The 24,071-nt window shown below is 41.8% G+C and overlaps 1 protein-coding gene and 1 long non-coding RNA gene across 3 annotated transcripts; one reads left to right on the top strand and one right to left on the bottom strand.

Annotated features, from left to right (window-relative positions):
• Window positions 1-12,317: 12,317 nt before the first annotated feature.
• On the bottom strand, window positions 12,318-21,341 carry MDFIC2 (MyoD family inhibitor domain containing 2). The gene is given in 4 exon segments (XM_018915231.3): window positions 12,318-12,577; window positions 16,072-16,293; window positions 21,177-21,257; window positions 21,260-21,341. Coding segments are annotated over 4 exon segments (645 nt in total).
• Window positions 12,846-23,085, top strand: LOC127060074 (uncharacterized). 2 transcript variants are annotated; one of them, XR_007778625.1, is made up of 5 exons: window positions 12,846-12,992; window positions 17,355-17,469; window positions 20,935-21,073; window positions 21,452-21,536; window positions 22,718-23,085. It is a non-coding gene; the product is annotated as an uncharacterized LOC127060074 (long non-coding RNA). The 2 variants fall into 2 exon arrangements; XR_007778626.1 differs by lacking the exon at window positions 20,935-21,073.
• The last annotated feature ends 986 nt before the right edge of the window (window positions 23,086-24,071 follow it).

Raw genomic sequence — 24,071 nt, 5'->3', positions numbered from 1 at the left:
TTCATTTTGCCTTGAAATGGTCTTTACTTTCTTCTTTGGGTTAAAACCAGTAAAAAAAAAAAAAGAAGAAAAGGTTTCAAAATGACCAAAATTAGTGATTTGTTTAGGTCTCCTTTTTTACCCAGTGGTCAGCTCAGAAATTTTTTTTTTAAGAATCCTTTCTTTCTTCATCCTGAACAGGGACAGAAATAAAACCACTGTGAGGCCAAACCTCTGACAAGGTGGCAGAACCCCAACTTCCCAGGCTGTGCCCAGAGTCACCCCCCCGTGAAGGTGTCGGGGTCTGCTCCTCCAGAGGGACCCAAACCCCTGTGCTGGAGGGCACAGGATGAGGAAGGATGCTCCAGGAGGCGGCTGATTGCTTCCTCTGCCATCTCTCAGGGCCAGGATACTCTGGCACAAGGTTTGCCTGCTCACCCTGTGCTCTGCCTCATCCCCTTGGCCTGCAAGGGCCCCAGTCCTGCTCCTCCTAACGCCGCTGGCAACCTCCCCACTGGCTTTGGCAGGAACAGGCCTTTTGCTGTTGATTTTTTTTCCCTGTCAATCAGTTACTTTGACATCTAAATGTCAAATGACACCACATGGCATTTTTTCTTTTTTTTTTTTTCCTTTTTTCTTTTTCCCTTTTTTTTTTTTTTTTTTTGTGCTTGTAATTTAATTGCAAGTGCAAAATGGTGGGATCAGTGCGAAGGGTTTCGAGAGAATGTATCATTAGCAAATTCAATTAGCTGGCACTTGTGCCTGCTGGCATGGAGGGCTCTGAGAGTGCCAGGGAGGCTGGTGCTGCACAGAGGGGGCCACGGCAGCTCTCCCAGCCTTCCTGGCTCACCTTTTCTCCCTACCCCCCAGGGGCAAGAGAGCCTCCCCTCCTAAACAGCTCAGGAGAAGAGGCTGTACACTCAAATTCTCCCTCTGCAATGATAATAACACAAGAGCCTGTCCTGCTTCCAGGAATTGTTTTACTGCACCAGCATTTCTTCAGTTGTAGCATCTTTCCTGGAAATGGTGTTACATGACATGCCCTCGCTGCCTGTCTCTGTGTGAATGAGAATACAGCAAAGCTCATGTTTTCCATTGTTGAGATATGAGCATAAATCTTTCACTAATGCACTGCTGTCTTTTATTATAACAGTCACTGCAGCAGAGAAAGGTATGTCAAATCTCTCCTTGTTGGTACAGTCAGTTGTTGGCATTGCCCTGACACGTTTTTTCTTTCCTTAAAATGGCTTTGTAAAGGGACTAAAATGAGTTGCTCAGCCTCTGGCAGCACCTTTGCGTATTTTGACAAATCTGAGCCTTCAATGTTGTAGGTATGAAGGTTCAAAACATTGGGGAAACAGAGCTGGAATTATAGGTTTTGACAAAAGTCAGGCCCAAGTCAGAAGTGATTGTTCTGGATCTCTTTATCAGAGCAGATCCTGGACTGATAACTGCAGAGGTGAGGGACGGGGAAAGTCCCTTCCAGGACCTGGGAAGGGAGAACCCTATGGGTGTGGGTTGGCTGGGACCATCCACCCCATGCCTTCAGGATGCTTGTCCATCCTCTGCATCACCTGCTGATGTGGAGAACCAAATCCTCCTTGGCAGGCACCAGCAGGAGCCCTCACTGCAGCCTGAGGATGCCACTTTGTAGGAGCTGAGGGTAACAGCTCCCTCAAAATCAGCTGTTCTCTGCAAATGACAGATCTGGGCTGACCCAGGAGGGTCTGAGGACCCCCCTCAAAAGGCTGCAAAGCATTTGGCACATATGTGAGGGAGCAGAAAGTGTTTGGCAAAGCTCCTTGGCATTTTTAGGGTTTTTTTTTCTCCATGCTGCACAAGATATTTTACAGCCTTTGTGAGTCTGTAGAGAGGCTGGTTTCTGGCATGGGGTGTGCTGGAGGCTGCAGGCTGTGCTGAAGCCTCAAGAGTGCAGCTGGTCTTTAAAACCGACTTTATAGGAAGGAAATTTTCCGGTCCCGCTGGAAGGAGGTACGGTCTTGTGACACTTAGTGGAAATAGAGCAGGTTTAGTTTGGTCAAATGGGGAGTATTTCCAAGGAAACATAAGTTTTTTTACAGTGTCCCAAAGCTGAGGCAAGTCCAAAGTTTTCAGTCCAATTGTCTTGCTTTCCCAGGCTAATTTTATAAGGAGGCCCTAAAATGTGAATGAGGAGTGATCTTGTTCGGCCTGAAAAATAAAATTAGCACCAGTATGAAAAAGGCTGAATCCCAGACAACCTCAAATTCTTAGTTTTTTTTTTTTTTTTAAACAGAAGGATGCAAAGGCTCAGCTCAAAATATAACTGAAGTCCTTTTGGAATAAAGTATTTTAGACTTGCTTGTGGTTGCAAACCCTTTTTTTAGTGCAATAAGGGATAATAGTGATGCTCTTTCTCTTCTTTCTCTTGTAGGACTTTCTATTCTAACCTAGGACATTTTCCCTCAAACCTGCTATTTTTCTCAGGTAGGAAACTTCATCCCTCCCAAGTCAGCCTCTCCTTCCTTTTCTTTCCATTTTGTGCTGGGCACTGTTAGAGTTCTCAGGCAAATTTCAACAAAAATCTGTATCCTACTGGCCAGGAACAAGCCTGGACTGTACCACCTCCCTCCTCATGACTGCTGGTCATGTTTCTTCTTTTCCTTGCCAGCAACTTTGGAGTTCATCTTGAGTCTCTGCTCTTGTTTGTGCCTTAAATGTATTTTGATCCCCTTTCTCTCTTTCCCACCCCAGCCCTACATGCCAGCTCTGGCTGCAGCCATTCCAGAAACGTCACCCCGGGGATTCCAGAGGGGTTGTTAAAGAGCGGGGAGGACAAAACATGGCTAACCTGGGTTCTGATGGCTGGTGGCAGTGGCTGCCAGCAGCAGCTGCTGTAGGTAAACCAGGACCCTGATATTTATACCATTTCAGTTGCCTCACTCCCCCAAGTGAATCTCCACAGAGTTGCTCTCCTAGGTGTGACTGTTTAGGGTGCACTCCTCCCTGTAAGTTAGACATTCTTCCATAAAACAAATTTCAGCAACTTCATTCAACTTCTATATATAAAGTTTCCCTCAAACCTTTTTCAAACTAAGTCCTGTCTCCTCCCTAGGAAGCATCTGCTCCCCATTGCCAAATTCTTCCACGTTCCTGTCCCTTTGGTCGTGTTTTCTTTAAATCCTTTAAAAAATGTGCATTTTGGCTGTGCGGTCATGCCAAGGAGTGTGAGAGTTTGCACATTTCAAGCAGGGATTGGCCCATCTCGAATTGGTGCATCCAGAGAACCTGTCACAAGTTCCTTGAAGCACTTCTGCCTTCTGTTGCGCTGGCACAGAGCTGACGGGCGCTCATTTTGCATGTCTCGGCTCCGCGCTTGGCTGGGGAGGATATTTGCAAGGCTGGATATTTCTGGTTCTACTCCATGGAAGCCTTAAATGGAGTATTTGCTGTGCCCTGCCTCATGAAAAGGAGCCTCATAAAAAAAAAAAAAAACCTTTGAAGGCTCCTGTTCAAAACCCTGATGTCAGACCCGCCTGGGTGGTGGTTTGTCTCTCTCCTGGTTGCTGAAGGAGTTTCTGAATTTTTTGGCTGTCGCCACCCTCCTTTAGCTCCCCTGCAGCTCTGCTGGCTTTGCCTTACCAATGGCTTTTGTAAGGCTTTTAATGCCATTTCCTCTTATCCCACTCAAGCCACTTTCTCCACATGGGTTCAAAGATCTGCAAGTGGCTCACAAGGTGGTTTGGGTTATTTTCCACTGTGCAGGGCTGCGCTGGTGTTGTTCCCTATGCTTTGAACCACTCCATAGGGCTCACAGCTGAAAGTGTTTATGGTCTGAAACCCCAGAGCAGGCCCTTTTCCATGAAACAATGTCTTTGGAACCTTAAGAGGTATATTTCTGCTCGTCCCCTTGGGACTTTTCCATCAGGCAGTGGCAGAAGGAGCCTATGCCGAGCGATCAGCAAACACCAGCAGCTGTAGGTCTCCATCGTGCAGTAGGAGCCACATCCCTTGAGGTTACCAAACTAGCAGTGATAGCACAGGGATGCAGGTCTATCACCTGTCTCGTCTGTCAGTGGTGACTTAATAACCTGGCACCTGGAATCCTCTCACTTACATGAGTAAGAGGGAGGAATGATTGATTTAAAACCTCCTTCCTCCAAGTAGATGCCGATTTTGTGCTGCCAGATAATATTACTGGTGCCTTCTGACCTTAAGAGAGAGTAATCTAAGTTAAATATCAGGCATTTGGATCTTGGCAAAGTTCAGATTGCCAAAATGAAGAAATACAAATAGCTAGGAAGGCGACGCTGCGCCTTCCCTGGATGGCTGAACAAGTGCCATTAGCGCTTGAGTGTATTCCCAACTAGATATAAAAGGAATCGGGAGTGTTAAGGAAAAACAGAGTAAAGTGAATGCCTCTTACAGCTGTCGCAATGGGAAAGTTGCAACATTTGCTTGTAGGAAAAGATGCAGAAGCACACAGAGTACCTGTTAGCGCGAGCGGAGCCAGACTTGGGCAGGATTTCAAGTGTTACAGACACAATCCTGAAGGCTATATGCAGAGCAGCATGACTTTTCCATGATGCTGGTTAAGAAGACGTGCCATTGCAAATTTTTTTTTTTTTTTTTTAAGGCTGCCTAAGTTTTCTTGGGCCTTTATAGAGCAGATGTAGCTTAGGAGTGTTGAGTGCGCTGGGGGACTGAGCTGAGGGAATGGCATCCTTGGCTGTGTTATAAACACTGCTTGTCCCTTGGCTCCCCTCGCTGCAGATCAGGTTTCTAGCTGAGAAATAAAGTTCTCTGAGGGGAAAAAAAATCCATCCTTGGTCCCTTTGTTCTGCTTTCCCATGGCAGACTGTGCTGACTTGTAGTGTTCCCTCTTTTGTCTGTAAAGTTATGAGCTCCCTGGCTCAGATGTAGTTACTCCTATAAACAGGGGTTGTGACAGAGCCATTATGGGCAAAACCAGAGCAGTTTATTCCACCAGAGATTGTGGAGTTTGGGGAAAAATATTTGTTCAGATAGATTTTAGAAAATTAAAGACCTCATGCAGGACAATTGTCAGAGAGACCTTTTTCTGGAATAAAAGAGGAAGGTTTTTCTTCTAGTTATTATTTAATTTTTTCATGAAATGGAACAGAAGGTTGACATAAGTCTTCAGGACTTTACAGGCTGCCAGGCAAGGGTCTGGGTTATTCCTCTTTCTGTGGGGTGGCAAAGCCCTGTGGAACTCTCCAGGGAAAAGAGCATTTCCCAACACCCATGGTGCTGCTTTAGCAAATGATCCCTCTGTCATGAACAGCCCTTTCCCTGGAAAATTTATCCTCAGGCTCAGCTGGGATGATTATACAGCTTCTGAGGGTATTAACAAATAGTGTTGGTTCTGGCTTTGTCTTAAGAAGGTTTCTATCACAACTAATCTTTGCTATTCTCCATCCTTTCTTGTTTCTTGGAACACAGAGACCTTGCTATAAATATCTGAGTTTAGATATGGATTTCTACGTGCACATATAGACCCAAGTTCACAAATGGACATTTTATAATATCATACCATGCTGCGTCATATCCTATAATACAATGTTGTGTGTCTGCAGTGAGAAGATACATTTTTCTGTCCTGGTTAGTCAAAGTGAAGCAGCAAAGGTTAATTTCTTTCTGTCTGACATTCACACGAAGCAAGTTAGACATGACTTTACTGTGCCACAATAAACTTTGCATAGTATACCTTGTATAAAGGTAAAATACATTTTCCATGACTTAAACCTTTGTGGATCGGTGCTATGCTAAGGGCAATTAGATTTAACATCCCTGGAAGCTCCAAAGGCATTTTAAAGGACTCGCTCTTTTGTTCCAACTCTAGCACTCAAAAAGACTGAGACATTTTTGGAATAGGTTTTGATGGACTTATATGAAAATTTATATGACTAAGAATTGGATTTGTTCCTCTGGAATATTATGGATTATTTTTATGTGGGAATTACATAAGTGTGCAGAGCTGCATGCAGTTGGCTTAATGTAGCTAAAAATATATATTCTGATTTCCAATTGGAAAGGTAGCTGGATTTTTCCAGCTTCCCCTCTCAGTGATGACTTTATGGTGTATACGGGTTATAGATTACAGGCAAAATTGAAATGCACAGTAAAATCAAGGGGTTTAAAATGGATTAATATTTGATTATATCTTTGAGAAGATGAATACTGATGTGTGTCCTTCTCCACTCCTGGTTTTGAACTGTGGTGAAATCCCTTACAAATAAAAGTTATATCAGAGAGACCACCTGGATGTAAACAAGGACAGGGGTGGGCAGCACATGAGGAAACAGAAATCTTTGAGACCTGGGGCAAAGGCTCATCCTGCTTTCATCCCATGGCTCATTTGCCTCTGGTGCAGCAGAAATCACAAGGATTACCCTGACAAGAGAAAACTTCACAGAGCAATCGGAGAGCACAAGTGAGGAACAACTGCTCTCAGTTACATTACTCAAAGATACTCCATCTCTTCCTGCCTCTTCATCCTTTACCAATCTCTCTCTCTCTTTCTCTCTCTCCATATACACATACAGGAGAATTTATTTGACACAGGAGTATCCAAAAAATGCTTCTTGGAGAAAGACTTTTTTCCATCTGTATTTTTGATGAAAAGCCTCATGAAAGGGGAGGCTGAACTCTCCTGCTCCAAAAGAGAACACATTAGAAAACCTGATCCTTTTATTTCAAACTATTGGCTGTCCCACTTAACACCAAAATTTGGTACATTTTGCTTCACCTTCGACGTGGAGCAACACCAGGTTACAATACCCCAAAAGATTTTAGGAAGTGGAATTGTGGTTCTGTGGCAGTTTTGCTGTTCCATTAGAAGGGTTTGTGTGATGGCTGTATCAAGTGACACAACACAGTGACTCTCTGAAAGGAAGAATGATGCAAATATACTGCAAGAGAGATGAACAAAGGGTGTTCTTCTAAATTTTCTGCACATTTGTGACTCACCTAGAACAAATACAGTATAAAATTGCAGAGCTGACAGGACGCTTCCATCAGGTTTTTAAATGTTGTGTGAGATGGAACATGTTTTACAGCATAAACCCCAAATTCTGCTTTTGTTTTGCTTCTTCTGTATGTTTTCTAAAATGGACATGTCACTTTGGCTGTATAATCTTATCATATTTAGATTTGATTTAAATCCTGTCTTTTCTCAGCTGTGCTTGCTAATGGAATCATTCATGCTTTTTATACAGTTGATCTAATAATATTTTCCTCACTGCTCTCTGGCATTATTTTTTACTTTGTAGGAAGCATGGCAAAACTGGCAATATAAATGGAGTCTGCATTTTAATGACATTGATGGTGATTTTCTCATGCATTTGGATAAGGTGGGGTTTTTTTCCTCTCATTGTACCATGGTCATTCCAATATACTGTGGTTTGGGCATGTGAATGACTGATTGATTTGCAGGATTCTCTAATAAGGAAAAGACTTTTCCAATATTACTTTGCTGCTTAAGCTGCTCTGTTCATGCAGGCCATCAATAGAATGTCCATGAGATATCTTCATTCTTCTCTCTTTATTTTATAAGCAATGTACTCCAATGACCTATGAACTTCTCTGTTGGAAGTCCCTGATCCCTCTTCAATACAACTAAAATGGTGTCTCCCACTGGAAAGCACTAGGAGATGGTAAGTCAGTGACTTTCAGCATTTCCTATAGGAAGATTTTTCAGATTTCAAATGAGAAGTGGTGAACAAACACTGCTCATTTGGTAACAATATATATTTTTCTGGATACACTTAGAGAACAAATTATGGACTGTAGCAATGGCTGTCTCCTCTACATTTTATACTTGCACAACCCCCACGATGACTTTAGTGATGGTGGGGGATGAGGCACAAGTGTGGCCCTTCAGAGTGATTTTTCTTCTTATTTTACAGAGGGTCCAAGATGCCAAGTGCTTCCTCAGGAGAGCGAAGCCCTTTGCAGAGGCAGCAGATGCAGTTCAGCATTGCTCATTCTGTTGTGCTTCAACTCTGACCACGGAAGCGTGAGCTCTTGGGACAGAAAGTGCTCTGTTTACACTCAGACCTTGGCATTTTTCCTAAGGGTACCAATTATAATGGTGTTTTTTGTGATATGGGCACACATCCATTATGAATTGGCTTGCACCCACCAACTCATTTTGTACAGGCCATGGAACATCTATCAGATGGCAACGATTCCCATTCGTGTGCAATGTTAAGGAAATCTAGATCATTACCAGCAGAATAATGAATTCCCTAGAATTGTTCCATTGTACAATTATATGAAGTATGCTAAGAGAAAGGGCAGGTTCTCAATAACGTACTCCTTTTTATTTTCCTAAACCACAGGAATGATAGATTATTAATCATGATTAATGCTCAGTTACAGTGAATTATAGTGGAGCAGTGTCTGGAAATCCCAGTCTGCTTGGTAAACTCATTTTCTTGCATAATAGGAAACTTACCTTGCATTTAAGAGAACCCAAACAGATGAAAGCAATGGAACCACTCAATTCATATAATTAAAAAAAAAATTAATAGATACATACATTCTTAGTCTGACACTCTTGAACTTTTTTTGATACTGTACAAGCATCATTGGAGAAATACAATTGCAAACATCTTAATTGTTCCCATATTTTGCTTTCTTCCTGAGAACCAAAGTCTTCTAGAGCTCAGCTGTAGCACTCAGCCTGAATCCCTAAGCAGTGCTGGAGTTAAGGCAGAGTTGTGAATTTTCCGGACATTTGGAAGAGGTTTGTTGTTTTAGTTGATTATTTCTTGAGAGAATATGAATGATCAAAGTGCTTTAGGAAGTCGCAGAAAGTCAAATGAGGTAATACAATATATTTCATCCCTATATTTGGGGATATGCATGGGATAACTTTTGCCAGCCCCACATCTAAGGGACTCACTGTACATGGAGAACAAAGCAGCAGAACGACATTTTGTAAGTGCTCATGGTCAGTCACAGAACTTAACATCCTTTGAGACAACTGAACTTTAAATTTTTGGAAGACCCTTGAGGGCTTTTCTAGTATTATCAAACATCAATTCCCCTACAGTTTACATCCTAATCCGTATTGTGTTCTGAGAACAGAGTGAAAGGAGATGAAAAGACATTTTTGTCTCAAGGATGAGACTGCTGGGTCATTTCCAAGAGGAGATCCTTAGAGAGCATCCCATGGTCCTTTCCTGTGGAGGGTAGCAGTGCAGCTCTCCGTTATTCTCTCTGTCTCTCTCTTCCCCCAGGCAATCTGTCAGTGCATTTCTGGTGCCGGGGAGAGGCGTCGTGTCGGAGCGCTGTTCCCGCTTGCAAAACGGGAACTTCTATTTGTTGTTCTCAGGAGCTGGTTCCACGCGCTGACATCTCCCCGGGAGCACAGCTGAGTCCAACATGTTCCCAGCAGCCATCCACCCAAACGCCTCCTACTCCAGCACCCAGACCTTCCTTCTCAGTAAATAAAAAAATACAGAGCCAGCCTTGAATTGTTCCAAACGCTTCAGCTTCACTGGAATGTCTGCCCATGTTCAGATCTGATAAATGGGTATTTTTCTGCACCAGAAAGTCAGTTTAGTGTGGGAATAGGATGGCTTTTCAAAGAGTTTCTGGAATAGTTAGTGGGAAAGTCTGACTGACTTTCTCTGCTGTCAATGTGTTTAAGTGTTCCTACGTGTCATGAAAGTACAATGTTGCAATTAACAACTTTATGACAGAAAACAAAGTTATCATAAGCTGCTGATTCTACTGTGTTGTATGAAATAACATGTTTTTCAAGGCTTCATTGCTCAAAAAGGTCTCAAAAAATCTACTTCCTAAAGCAGGGAACTGAGCAGTGTGCCCAACTTCAGGCAAGGAGATATTGCTGCGTTATTTAAAATGCCACCAACAGCAGCTCTCAATATATCCCAGTGTGATTCCATTCGTATTGCTGGGACATCCTGTCTAATAATGGCTATAGTATTTCTGTCTTTGACCTCACCTGTGCTCTGTAGTAGACATGACCTCAGTATGCTAACCTATGGATTAAAAGAAAAGCAAAAAAAAAACCAAAGAAACAAAACAAAACAAAACAAAACCAACCAACCAAACAAAAAAAAGGAATAATGATTCCTAGGAAAAAAATTGGAAAAAATTCCACATTTGTGCCAAGAGCACCCAGTCCAGTTCCACAGCTGAATGAGGCTTCACTTGCCATGAGTTATACTGGTGAGGTGTGTTTTTTCTTGCAGACTCAGAACTGGAACAAGACATCCTGGTTTGAAAGGCTAGTTCCCACCTTTGATTCCCTCACTGACAACATTTTGGTGTATGCCAACCTCAGGTTTTCCCTCTTGTGCTCCGTCCAGCCATTGCATATGAAATCTCCTGTTTTGGAGACTGGCATCAAGAGCAAGGACTGCCAATGTACATCTTTATTGGTGCTTCTCTGGGAAATGGTATGTGGAACAAGCTTCCCTCTTTTCTGACTCCTAAGTGCCTTGGGTCAGAGTTTTTATTCATAAATACCCACATGTCACTTTCTACCACAACCTGTGGCAGAAAGGATAGAATGATCCAAGCCTCTGTGGCCTGGTATGCAGCAGTGAGAGTTTAGCTTAGCTTTGTGAGATTTAAGATCAAAATTCTGTGTGAGAATGCGAACTGAAGCATTGAAACTCAGCATTGCCCATCCTGGGGTGGGTGACCCAAACCAGTGCCTCCTGGATGGCAGTGGGTTTGTGCTGGTCTGGGTCCAGACCCAGCCAGCAGGCTGGGACTGATGTGGTGATGAAGGACTAATTTAACTCCTTTAGGTGACTACAGCTCACAATTGGACAATGTAAGATAAGGAAATCTCTTCTATTCCCCACCAATGTCCCAGAAGGAACAGAGAAATAAGGTGTTCTGGGCTGCTTGCTGCATTGCTAAGGTTTATTGTCTTCTGGTCACAGGCTTTGTAAGACACCTGGAAAAAGGTTGTTAGTGTTTCTACTTCTGGCTTTCTGATTTTTTTGAAAACATGAGTTCTTCAGAAGGGGGATAAGGAAAGGGTATATGCATGATTTTTTTCCCCCATTAAATGTTTGTGCACCAGGGCTACTCTGATTAATAAACAAGTGGCTTCAGTGATTTTAGAAATGTTTAATATTCCAGTATCTTGCCCAGGACCCTCGTTTGGGATTCCACAGGCACTTCTACACTGAGATCAGTGGGGTTTTTGGGAGAAATTTTAGTACTTAGACATAGCAAACACTGACTTTGGTGTTAGTCTATAAATGCCTAATGTGAGCAAGCAATTCTATATTTTCCTCTGTGCTTAATACCTGTGTTCTGGACCCTCAGGCAGCTGAATTTACATGCTTTTGTTGTCATATGTGTAATGTACAGCATGTATTTCCTTTTTTTTAATCAGACCTGCCATCAGAAAAGAGAGAGAGGGAATTTGAAAGCACAACCAGGATAGATACTGTCATTTTGTACTCTTTTGTGCACAGGTGGAGATGCCTGTTTGCACTAGAATAGGTGGCAATATTCTGTTTCTTGCAAAAGTCTTACAAATGAAAATCGAGCAAAGGAGTTACTGGCTATCTTTGGGGTAATTCTTCTCTGGAAGTGTGCAGTCAATTCCCATTTAGGCTAATTACACTTAAGAAGCCCTTTCCTATAACTAATGAACAATAGGTCTAACCTGTTATTACATAACCATGGGCCAGCACATTAATACACTGTTGAACTGCAGTACCCTGTGAAAATGCTTCCTCCACAAAATTCACTGGAGATTTTCAGTGACATTTGCTGTAATTACCAGTAGCATGATTTCTAATTTATTTAAATTTTTTTTCTACCTATACTGGGCATATAAGAGTGTTTTAAGAGATTGAATAAATAAATTTTTAATTATAAAATGATGCTGTATCATGAATTATTTATAATAGCCAACAATGTGTAATACATGTTTAGGTATGAATCCATTAGGAAGATGAACTAATATATATATCAGTCCTAAAACAATGTCCTAATTTGTTCTGTGTTTATGAATGGCGAAATCAGTGTTTAAAGCAATTAAAGGTTTATAAAAGCTTGGATTGACAGTGGGTAAAGCAGCAAGCACACTTGGCACTTAGGAATTCTGTTGTCATCTATGGCAGAGAAGACCCCTTTTTGTCCTTTATTGGTTTCAGCAGTTTGTGATATCATGCCACCAGAATGGTACAGATATAGAGACCTCCAGGGAGGGAGCAACAAGATGCACATAGTCCTCATTGACAAAACCTCTGGTTATGATTAATATTAAAAAAAAAATTCTCCTTTGTAATCTGTCGGGTAGTTTTGAGGAATTTTGTCAATTATTTTCCTATCAATCAGCGATAGCAGACTTCTGAGATCTCCATGGCCAGCTCCAGGCACTCCCCAGTCTCGTGGCAGGACTCAAAGAGGCTGCAATCAATGTCACAGTCACAGTTGCAATCGTTGCTGCCGTGGTCTTCGTCAGAGGTCTGGTAATATCTATTGGATGGACAACAGGTATCTGTCAGCCAATGTTCACAGGTATCAGGCAGCATTATAAGAAAGTCCCAAAACTGGCAGAACAAGCAGGCCAGGATAAGTGTTGCGCATTCATCTAAGAGAAAGGAAAAGCAGGGAGATGTAAGAACAAGAGTGAGCTGGGATTGCCCAGGTTTAGGCCAGAAGTGAGGGGTGGGCTAAAAATACACTAATGATAACTACTTCCATAAAGACAAGTGAAAAGTTTATTTTCTATTTTAATTGCTCTGGAAAAACAACAGCTGTATGAAAAGAATTTGAATGGAAATATTCTGTGGCAATGAAATCCAGAAGAACAAGGCCTTTAAACCAAATTTTATCTTCTCATGCCTGGACAGCAAGGAGACTGGAGAGGCACAAAGAGCTGGGAGGGGACACAGACAGGACAGCTGACCCCAGCTGGCTAGAAGGATAGTCCAGACAATATGGCATCAAATCAGGCAGAAAACAAGCAGGAGTTTCTGCTCACATAACTGACTGGGCATAAGCTGGTGAGTGGTGATCGATTACATTGTGTATACCTTCTTTTGTATATTCTATTTTTTTTTAAATTTTTTTCTTCTTCCTCCAGTTTAAAACCATTGCATTGTCCTATTACACTGCATTTATCTCATCCCATGAGTTTTCTTCCTTTTCTTCCTTCCTTCTGGTACCCCCATTCTGCAGTGGGGCAGTGCGTGAGGGGTTCTGTGGAGCTGAGTAAACCATAACACCAGCACAGGTGACACTGCAGTTTATTTTCATTTTCACAGGAGTTTACACTAAAAATGTTAAAAGACTACCAAGGACAGGGAGGGAGAGCAGGTCTGGAGAAAAGCATTCAGAGAGGGCAGTGTGTCTCAGCTCAAGCTCCTGCCAACTCCCCACCAAACGGGGTCCCCACCTTTTTGTTCACAAATGTCAGTTTTTCAAAGGAGACAAAAGTTTGGAAAATAGATTATGTAGGATATGTGTCAGTGAATATTCCTGAAAGCTTGGTCACCATGACTAACACTCTGTGCTATGTTCGTGCCCTCCCAAAATCAACTAATTAACTCCTCACCCCTCAGCCTCCAGCATCTGGGGAGGCTGCCGGGGTGCAGCAGGTGTGAGATTCCAACTGTGTGAATCCACTCACTTGGAGCACAGACCCAGACCTTTCCTTTTTTTTTTTTTTTTTTCTTTCCTTCTTGTTTTTGGAAAGGAAAAATGCCTTCAACAATACAAATGTCTTTTCATTGCTTCTTTCAGGAAAGCATATGGTTATAACCACATTTCTTGCCCTAGGATGACTAACTGTGAACTCATTCAACTGCATTGGTTCTGTTGTGGCATTTTCTAGCTCACGTAACATGAAGTTCACTGCCAGGAAGTTTCCAGAATTATGATTTTTTTTTTTAGAAAGCTTTCTTGATGAAAAAACAAAATTAAAAAAAAATCATTCCAGCTCCTTTATTAAAAAGGCAAGGTAGCAAGAACAAATAGCATATGACTGAACTTCTTTCTAAATGGCATATAATCACCAATATTATCAATTTTATTACTTATTTAAATATGTCAAGATCTATTTAGGTTCAGACAAGCACAACTAACTTCTAAGTCAGTTCTGTCAAATAAGAATGACTAGATTTTGGTGATACTCAGTAAGTTCATGCTTATATTTTTTCCTAGCTAAATGAACTGAAATAATTATAAAATTGAAACAGTTAATAAGGTGACACCACTGTATTTAATTGTATGAAATTTACACTGTAGAAAATGTAATCACTTTATCCAGTAGTTCTTGGTGTAATTAAGACTATTCTTTTTAGATCTCTTATGTTTATGAAAATTCTTTTCTATACATAGATGTGAGAGACAGAATTCAAAGTTATGTCTCAATTAAGGATTTGGCAATTTTTTTTCTCCCTCTCCAAAGATCCATTTTTTAATAACATTTTTTTCCCCTGAATGTGTTAACCATAATGGTGCTTATGTAATCTGGAGAGAATAGATATGATTTTCTTAGGGCTTCATCCAGGAAAGAGAGCACACAAAAAGCACGAGATTTTAATAATAAAGTAATGTTTCAGCACAGACTCTGTGATGTGCAGTAAAGATGCTTTTAAATTCCCATCAGAGCACACACCATGAACTGTGATAATGGATGTAACACATTTCAAAAAATCTGCATGTGTGAGGCTTTTTGGTCCTGTTTTAAGTGGGGTAATGTATATAAATAATAGATATTAGCAATTAGACATCCATTCCTATGCATTCATTTATATATTTGAAAATAAATTAGCCACAAACTGCATAAAAGAAGATGCAATCTCTTGTTTTCCCCTCTGTTTTCCCCGCTGTTTGCCAAACGGCATTACTGCATTTATCTCAGTGAGAACAATGACCTCAGCTCTCTTCTCTACATTACTAGATTAATTAGCACAAAAGAAGAATTTATAATATTTTTCTAGTGTGTCTCATCTCTAAGTTTTCCTGCTCTTGTTTGGTGGCATCTGCTCACACAGATGATGCCCTGAACAATCCTGGTCCAAAGCTTGCTGAAGCCTTTCTGGTCATCCTTGGTGAGACCTATGGGTGTTGTATTTGCTCTTGCCTGAGCCCTGGGAACAAAATAATCACCAATTTCCTCATCTATTGCTCTGCCTTCAGAGGTTCTCCAAGCACCAGCAAACAGGATTTGGCCTTGTGTATGTGGAATAAGCAGTAAGTTGTCAGAGTGGAGTGAGCTGAGTATGCAATGACAACCACAAATCTGTCTTCCTTTGGTTTTCTTGGCTTCTATCCAGCCCTTAACATTATTAATTAAGCACAGATTGGGGTTTTTTGTTGTTGTTGTTAATTTCCTTCACATTTAGCTTTTTTAAGGAGAATGAAATCTGTTATTTGCATCATATGGTACACACCTGTGTGCCAGTATTGGTTGAGAGAGACCTCAAACTCAAAAATAGGGAGTGTCTGGACAAGAGGACAAGTCCCCTAAAGAAAATAAATACTTCAGATCCTTCTTTGAAATTAAGCATATTCCAATAGATGTATCATAGACATCCCTTTTGTAAGGATCTGTGACACAAAAGAGATGTTAATGATTCTTGGAGAACAGGGCACTTTATTGTGTTGATCTCTATTTAGAAATGCTTAATTTAGGAATTGTCAAATGATATGCACGACAGATCCCTGCTCCATTGGATATAACACACTAATCCATTATTGCGAAAGGCACTCAAAAGAAACTTCTGAAATACTTCACAGAGCCTTTTTTAAACATCCACTGGAATAACCAGGAATAGATTTATCTGACACTGACACTGGTGCCTCCGTGCAAACTCTCATTGCTAAAGTACAAATGCTCTGTGGCACAATAAGCTCTAAGCTCCTCTTCTATGACTTTAGTATCACTGACAATTTAAGATCATCTTCTAGAAATTCTCATCTATCACACAAATGTCTGCAGGGCAACTTAACATTGCTTTTGGCGATGTTCTTGAACCTCCTGTTCAACATTTAATTTCGAGTTGGTTATACATAGTTCTTTTGCAGTGGGCATTATTTAGAAATCAGCTCAAATGTGATCTGTTTTATAAAACATACCGTCGCTGTCTCTCTGATGTACTGATGCATCATCTTCAATGTAAGTGAATTCTCTGCATTTCTCCAGGGAAGCAATGGATGATCTGCTTGCATCTGACAATTTCTTCTCATTTTTGGTGCCCTTTGATGAAGAGTCTGTGATGCTGAATTCTGCGACAGAACTCATAACAATACCTTTCATAGGCTTTTCATCTGTGTGTTTTTCATTTGTAAGCTGGTTATCTGGTGGGATTAGGAAAAAAAAGACTGTGATACCAAGGCAGAGATCTGAGAGAATAACATATGCAGAATTTTCAAACTTACAGTTGTTTACTTCCAAGGCCTAACCCTTCTCACCTAATGATTTCAGTCTCTTTACAGAGGTTTATTCATAGTAAAGGTATTTGTGAACTTGCCTTCTAAGGTTTTCTCTTAAACCCAGAGGACTTGGAGGCTAAGTAATAATTCACTTCCAGTGGGTGGGATCAGGTTTGGAAAGAAAACAGAACTGTTGCCTCAGTTGACATCTATTTAGAGTTTGATATCCTAACTTCAGTATGTGACATAAAAGAAGGCAAAACAATTATCTTGTTATTTTTCAGCTGCAACCTCGTTTCCCTAAATTAACAGCCAACGATGTGCACATGGGCGGTTCCTAGATGCAGATGTGCCAGCTCACCGTGGCTCACAATCTTGTAGCCAAGACAGCCAGATGGTCTCTGTTTAGCATCCAGATTCCTTATTTCATAACTGCATCCCCACTTGCGTTGTTGGCCTGGAAGTCAACTAGGAGATGGGATACTTCACATGCTGTCAACGTGCCAGAGAGGCAGCTCAAAAACCAGAGGGAGAGCTTAATTTTAAGCCCCAACTAGGGGAAAGGTTAAGAAGAGTTCTGAGTTCAATTTATTCTTGAAGAACTCCTCAGGCACAGATAAACATGGGCTGATATATAGTTTCACTCGATCTCTGAAGTGATCAAGTGGCCAAGAAACACAGTCATTCTCTCCATAGTGGGGATGATAAAACCTCATCAGTTCTTATCTACAGCTGATTAACTCCTGCACCTCAAATCAAGCACAGCCTCACTTTTTATCTCACTTAAGTCTTGTGATATGCTTGCTCTTGAGCTATATACAGAAAATCAATCTTTACAAACACCTCAGTTTTGCAAATGCTGCTTTCTGAGAGGAACAGTAAGTGCTCCGAAGTGGTTGCCTGCAAGGAGTCTGAAGAGAAGCCCTGCATATCCCTTGGTTTTTAGGTACCTTTGACTTCTGACACATGTTTCCTTTCTTCCAAAGAAAAGCCAAGGAAAGGCTGACAGAGAGTGAAACCTTGATGAGACTGCAGCTGTTCCCCCAGTATCCTTGCAGAGAGAGGAGGAAATGTGGATGGGATGGATGGATGGATTACAGGGTAAGTGAAAAACCAGTGCAACCATAAGGCTTGAAGAGGGGGGAAGCAAGGATTTGAGAGATAAGTAGTATCTAGTTCAAGTCCAGTGAAGGCCACTGAGGTAGTGAGGGGTCTGGAAGACCTTCTGTGTGAGCAGAGACTGGGGGAGCTGGCTTTGGCCTGGAGGAGAAGGCAAAGAACAGTGCTGGATGCTTTGTTCCCCTCCGGAGCCAGGGAAATGGAGAAGTCAGACCCCAACTCCTCCCAGCAGGGGACAGATGGAAAATGAGGAGAGGGCACTGCCAGAAGCTGCAAAGGCAACTGGCACTGCCCAGGGAATCAATTCATCATCATGGGATGTGTAAAGCACCAGAAGAGACCGCACAAAGGCTGTGGTTGTGTGAAGAGCTCAGCTGGGCATGGACCCCAGCAGACTGCTCTTACTGTGGCTTTCTGAGAGAGGCCAAACGAGGTGATTCTAGATTCCCTTCCAAGCTAATTTTTCTATGATTTCTATGACTCTATTTACTTACAGAATGAGTGAGCAGTTAATTTAAATTTCTAGCCATGTTTCTAGGCATTTTAGATCATTTTTTACCTAGTGAAATACATAGAAGCAGAAAAGCTGAGTAGAAGTTAGTAGAGTAAGACGTTGGGATAAGATAAGCATAAAAACTAGGCTATCAGTTTCATTTTATACCACTGCTTTAAAATTATGTGTTGACAGAAGTATTGTCTTGATTTTGAAGTCATAATGATAACAAAGTCTACCGTGATGGAAATGTGAATTTCCCTGTCCAGGAGACTTGGCCTTGGGCAGGGACTGAAAGATGGGATGGAGGTAACAAGAAAGCACTGGCAAAGAGAGGAGGCTCAGAAACCTAAAAGTGTCAGGTTTTATGAGCATTATAATGAAGGAAAGCCACAGGCAAGATGGGAAGGGCAGGAGAGGCAGTGGTACCACTGGGTGTGAGCCAGCAATGCAAAGCACACAGTTCCCCCATGAGCTTCTACCTTTGGGCATAGGAAATCAGCATCTGAGGCTATGCATGTCTGGATTTGCCCATCTGTGATGAGTTGCTGATGGTTTTCCCCTCAGAGTAAGCAAATACAGGTTTCCCCCCCCCCCCCCCCGACTTCTTGGACAGCCTCTTTAGTCCAGAATGTAAAAACTCATGAATTTTGGATGGCCTTTCATGTACAGTCATGACTGTTTTCCAGTGTTTGTAAACCAATGACATTCCACAAGTTTGCCTGCCCTTTGATTCAAGCAACCATCTCCAGGAAAAGTTGTGCTGATTAACACAGCAGAACTCAGGAGGAAGAGATGTCCTGCTTATACACTGGATTTATTGGATAACAATTGTTCAAAAGACACAAGCCCTACCTGTTAGCCTGGTGCCAATATCACAAATAGGTCTTGCTTGTTCACACTGAGAACTCCACCCAGGCTGAGCCTTTGGATACACATGGAGCAGATCAAAAGGCTTAGGCAAGAATAACTAATATTTTCCACTTTCAAAATCTGCCCAAAAATCTAAACTAGACATGTTTTAATTCATGATATATTTGTGGAGTTTCCCAATTCTGCAACAATACAATGGCCCATGGAATGCATTTAAGCATTCAAGAAGCCAGACTGAAAAAAAAGTCTGACAGAAGTAATCAGTAAATGCCAGACTGACATTTACTGTATCCACCGACTTCTACTATTCATACTTGGAGTCAATTTTTATTCTTGAAGTGCTGTTGAAGAGAAATCAAAACCAGAAATAGAAAGGCATAGACATAACCTGAATTTTTCAATACAGCACCATCAAACAAAAGGGTAACAAAAGCTGTCACTCAGGGACTCTTCTGTTTGTTAAAGCATACTACATCTTGGAAAATACAGTACATTTTAGTGTCAGACTCTTAGTTTGAAAAGCTCCCTTTCAGTAATGTTATACTTGTCTTGTACAGCTAGATCAAGTCTTCACGCAATCACTGTAACAAGCAACTTGCTATGACAAGCGAGATCCTTGCTTCCAGAAAACACTGCAGGAGAGGCTAAAGCAGTGTACAATTATAGGTCTCCATTTCATTTTTATGCAATTACCTTCAGTTCAGCTGTGGGTCCATCTACATTATGTCTTTTATCAATTTAATGTTTGCACAAAGTGTCTGAAGAAATAAAGATTGTGCCAGGCCAGCAGAAAAAAAAGGTGGTTAGCACTTTTTTTTTTTCCTATTATAGTTTGTTGGTGGATGGAACAGTAGTAGGTTGAGAGTTTGGAACAAATAGATGTAGCCAAATAGGCTTTAAAAATATATGACATACCACTCATAGTATTTATGATTGCTGTGAAATGAGAATTTAAAAAACCCCAAATTATAATTAGAGTTGGGAAGAGGGTCAAACTTTGTGACTCTCTTTTAAGATCCTGTGTTCAGCTTCAAATGTCCACATATGTCTGTGTTTTTAACGTATAGAAATCAACCACTGAAGTGAACTTAAAGGGAAAAATAAGTGTATCATGATGAAGAAATCTCAGATTATTCAGTGTTAGACTGTTAGGCAGAGGCTGCTAAAGGTACACCCCCACAATGTGCCATTTTTAAATAGTATGAAGTAGCAACTTTCTTCCTCACTTGGGGAAGCTGGGACTCGCCTTGGCTGTTGCAGTAGAAGACTGGGATTGTTCACCCATGTTTGTATTAAAGATAGTCTCAATACTCACATTGAATTTCTTTTTTCTTTTTCTTTTTGGAGCTGGGCGATTCAGATGGCTGACTACAAGTGTCTAAATTCATGAAAGCACAAAGTAAATCACTTACTTTTCACTGATGCCAGCCCCAGATCCCTCTGGTTAATGGGGAGGAGCAGTGATACCAAGACTGGCATTGCAGTATGTCCCCTGACCTCTATTTCTCTTCATTGGCTTTAGGCACAAACCAGCATCTTGAAGCCCTGGAGAAGAGGAGTCTGCAGTTTCCCTGCATGCTTCTGAAATTAGATTTAGTATAGAGGCATACGAGGGCTCTAAGTCTATTTTTGATAAGGGACAGAGGGTTTAAGAGGTGCTCTGTTCTGCTGAACAGGGACTACAGCAATGCAGGTAATCCAAAGCAGCTCTTGGAGCAGCTGTTTAGGAGGAGACTCCACTGAAGGAGAAGGAGAATTGATCTCTGACCCTCCTAGGGCTCATCCACATCTTACAAGCAAATGATGAGAGAGCCTGTGTCTCTGCTCAATGCTGGCATTTACTCCAAATTCATCCTGTCAGTGGCCCTTTGTCTCGCACCCCTGTAGCAAGGAGTCTCAAGGGTTAATGCTAAACTGTGTGGAAAACTGTAGCAGTTTAGGACCTGTAACTTTTTAATTTTCCCCTGAGGCATGTTGGTGTAGAGTGCAGCATTCATTATCCCGTGCCCTGCTGTCGCTACCTGTCTGTTTAATGTAGCACATGCTCATCACTGAAAGAGCTGTGTGCCATGTCCATTCAGTCCCCAGATGACACAGGCAGAGCTACATCAGACCTGATGGATGAAAACTTGTACGTATGAAGGCTTGATCTGAACACACTTGGTTCTCATAGAACGATGAAACCCAAACCTCAGAGTTTTACAGCAGTGCTTCAAAAAGGTAAAAGCCAAAGAAAAACAAAACACTTTTTCTTGGTCATTTAAGGGATATAATGGTCTGCCAGGGAGGGAGTATCTCTGCGTGCATGGGGACAGCAGCTTACCTGGATGGTCCTCACTGCTCGATGTCACTCCAGGGAGGGCCAGTAGAGGCAGGGAGCTGGTGCGACGGTCTTGGTGGAGAGAAGAAAACAAAATTGAAGAGGGATAAGTGTCCAATGAATGTGGTTTGGCACAGCTATCACCCTCAGCCACTTAGTGACAGTCATTGACTCCAGGAGTTGTTGGTCTGAGGTCAAACAGAAGCAAATCTGCTTCCTTGTTGAGGGAGGTTACATGGCATGGTGTGCTGTTTGTGTTACCCTCTGTCTCTTTTCAGGAAAGGAAGCAAAAATAAAACAAACTGCCAAGTCAGAAAGTTTCAAGAAGAGGTGAAGAGGATCACAGCAAACACAGCAATTGAGGTAGGTACAGAAAATTTGAGAGCTGGGAGGTGTGAGATGAAATGTGGGGCATCATCCATGCCCGAACACCTCAGAAACCTTAAATGAGGATCCCAAATCATGAGTAAAGGAGGAGAGAGGAAATTTAAGCCCAAACTCCAAGCTTCATGGCTTGTCAGTCTTGGTGGACAAGATGCCCAAGGTCCCTGCGGTGGCAAGCCCAGGTCCCCACACTGAGCAATGCTGAGCTCCTCCACCTCAGATGCGCCTGCCAGGCTGTTCACTCCATGCCTAAGGCTTGGAGGCTTAAATCTCCTTTTCTTCTCTCTCCAGGTGACAGGGAGGCAGAGTAGGAGGGGGTGTGGGACTATCCCAGCAGTGAGTGCAGCAGATGGAGCAAACTCCATGGGAACTGCTGTCGCCCACATGGAGAGGCCGGAGGGAGTGCGGGCGCCGTGGCCCATCAGAAGGGAGCTGCTCCAGACCCATACATCACAGGGCCTTTCAGAGATTCGTGCCCATTACATTTTGCTGAGCTCAGGCAGAAGGATGCAGGGGATTTGGAGACTGTTTATTTTTGTCATGAGGAAACAGGAAATAGTACACAAGGCTATAAATATATCTCGGGCTTCAGATGACATCATGAACTCGTGCAAGTGCTTCACTACTGATTTACGATGATGGACTGGTAATTCACAGGAGATTTGGGTTTGCTTTATTTTGCTGTTGCAGTAACAAAGCTAATGGTGCAATCCCGGGAGGGGGTATTTTATCAATAGTGAATTTTTGACCCCATTGCATACATTTTAACTTCATGAATTAGTGACCCAGCTAACTGTAAAGCCTTCTATAGGCTTATTGTAAATCTATCACAGGACTGGCAAAAACTTTTGGCCCAGATCCTAAGCTCTGACAGGCATGTGTTGATGGACTGCATAGCAAGCACTTCCACTAATATTTCTCACTAATTATGCCATATATTAAGAAAAAATGAATGAAGCCAATGTTTATATGCTGCTTTAACTGCTTTTCATAAAAGAAAGCAACACAATCCCTAATAAATTTTCACCTTCAACATTTCTATTCATTATGATTTTTACCATGATGAATGAAGTTAGAACTGGAGAGGGAGGGGGTTCATCTTGAAATCTGTTCAGTGAATGACTGAATTTACTTCCCTTTCCCAACTTGTGTCTAGGAAGGAGGGAACAGATGGACACAGGAAGAAGAGGGAGGCGAGTGCGGAACGAAGGAGATGGGTGAGGAACAGATGGAGTCAGGAGAAAGTGAAGAGGAGAGTCAGCAAGGATGGTAGAAAAGTTTTCCACTTGACCTTGAGTTGAAATGAAGATCTGCATGCAGCATGGGGCAGCTAGCTTTTTGGGTTGCATCCTTGTTTCTCTCCATGGCACTTAGCTATAAGTCCATCCCAGCAGCCCAGTGCATCCCAGGAGACCTGCAGAGCCAGGAGCTGGATTTTCCCTTGGGGTCACCTGCTGCAGAAGGGCACCTGCACTGTGCTCAAGTCCTGTAATGGTAATGGCAGGGGAGAGCTCTGTGCCAACAAAGGAACAAAAATGGGTTGGGATGTTGTAATTCTCCCAGGCATCCTAGCCAAGCCAGAAATTGGAGTTTATAATTTTGAAGAAGTGTGCTACACCCAGTTTGTTAGGATCCAATGGCCAAAATACTCAGAGTAATTTATGATTTTACCTGCTTAAAGCAAGACATTCGAGATGGCCTGATTTTCAGAATATGCTGAGCATCTGTGTTTTGATGTGTATTGAATTATATATCCCAAATCACTAGTAAGTCCCGGAAAATCTTGATTGTATTCTTAATTCTGTTAAATTGCCTGCATATACTCCACTGGTTCTGGCTCTGCTTGCTAAAGAATGGAAGAGGTGAAAGCTAAATATTGGCCATGTGTGTCATTCCCTTTGAAGAAAATGGGAGCCATGTGCATTCACCTAACAGCAATGTTTGGCCCCAAGTATGATTTCACAGCTGGGCCCTAACTTTAGGAATGCCAAAGCACTAAATGACTCAATTGGAGTAATCTGATCAATGCTGTATTTTTTGCTGTGGATTTAAATTGCACATACAGCAAGAGCAGAGTTGGTTTTCTTCTCTCTCAAAATCACTTTTCTCTGCAGACTTGATAGCATAAATATGAAGTATTGCTCTCATCACACAAATAAGTGAAATGGCAGAAAACGTGTGTCAAATAAAATGCACAACATTATGTCCTTTTTACTTTTTGGAGGCTGTTTAAGAAAACGGCTTCATTAATTTTGACTGAATAAAAGGTTCCTTTAAGGGATTTCAATAGGTGACATGAAAAATGTTAATACAAATGATCAAGACAATGGAGGTTAAAACTGTTTTGAAAATATGTTTCTTTTATAGATCTCGGCTGTTGGAAGAGTTACAGAATAAATATACGGTAGTGCTGACATTCAGTGCTGTTTCATCTTAGCAAAGAGTTTTTAATAAAGAAAATTCTTTTCAAGGAACGCTTTCTGCAGCCAGTCTTCAAAAAGAGGTTTTCCCCCC

Source organism: Serinus canaria, chromosome 12 (genome assembly GCF_022539315.1).
Source record: "Serinus canaria isolate serCan28SL12 chromosome 12, serCan2020, whole genome shotgun sequence".
NCBI classification, from domain to species: domain Eukaryota; kingdom Metazoa; phylum Chordata; class Aves; order Passeriformes; family Fringillidae; genus Serinus; species Serinus canaria.
Note: the sequence above shows the minus strand (reverse complement) of the source record. Positions and strands in the feature narration are given on the sequence as shown.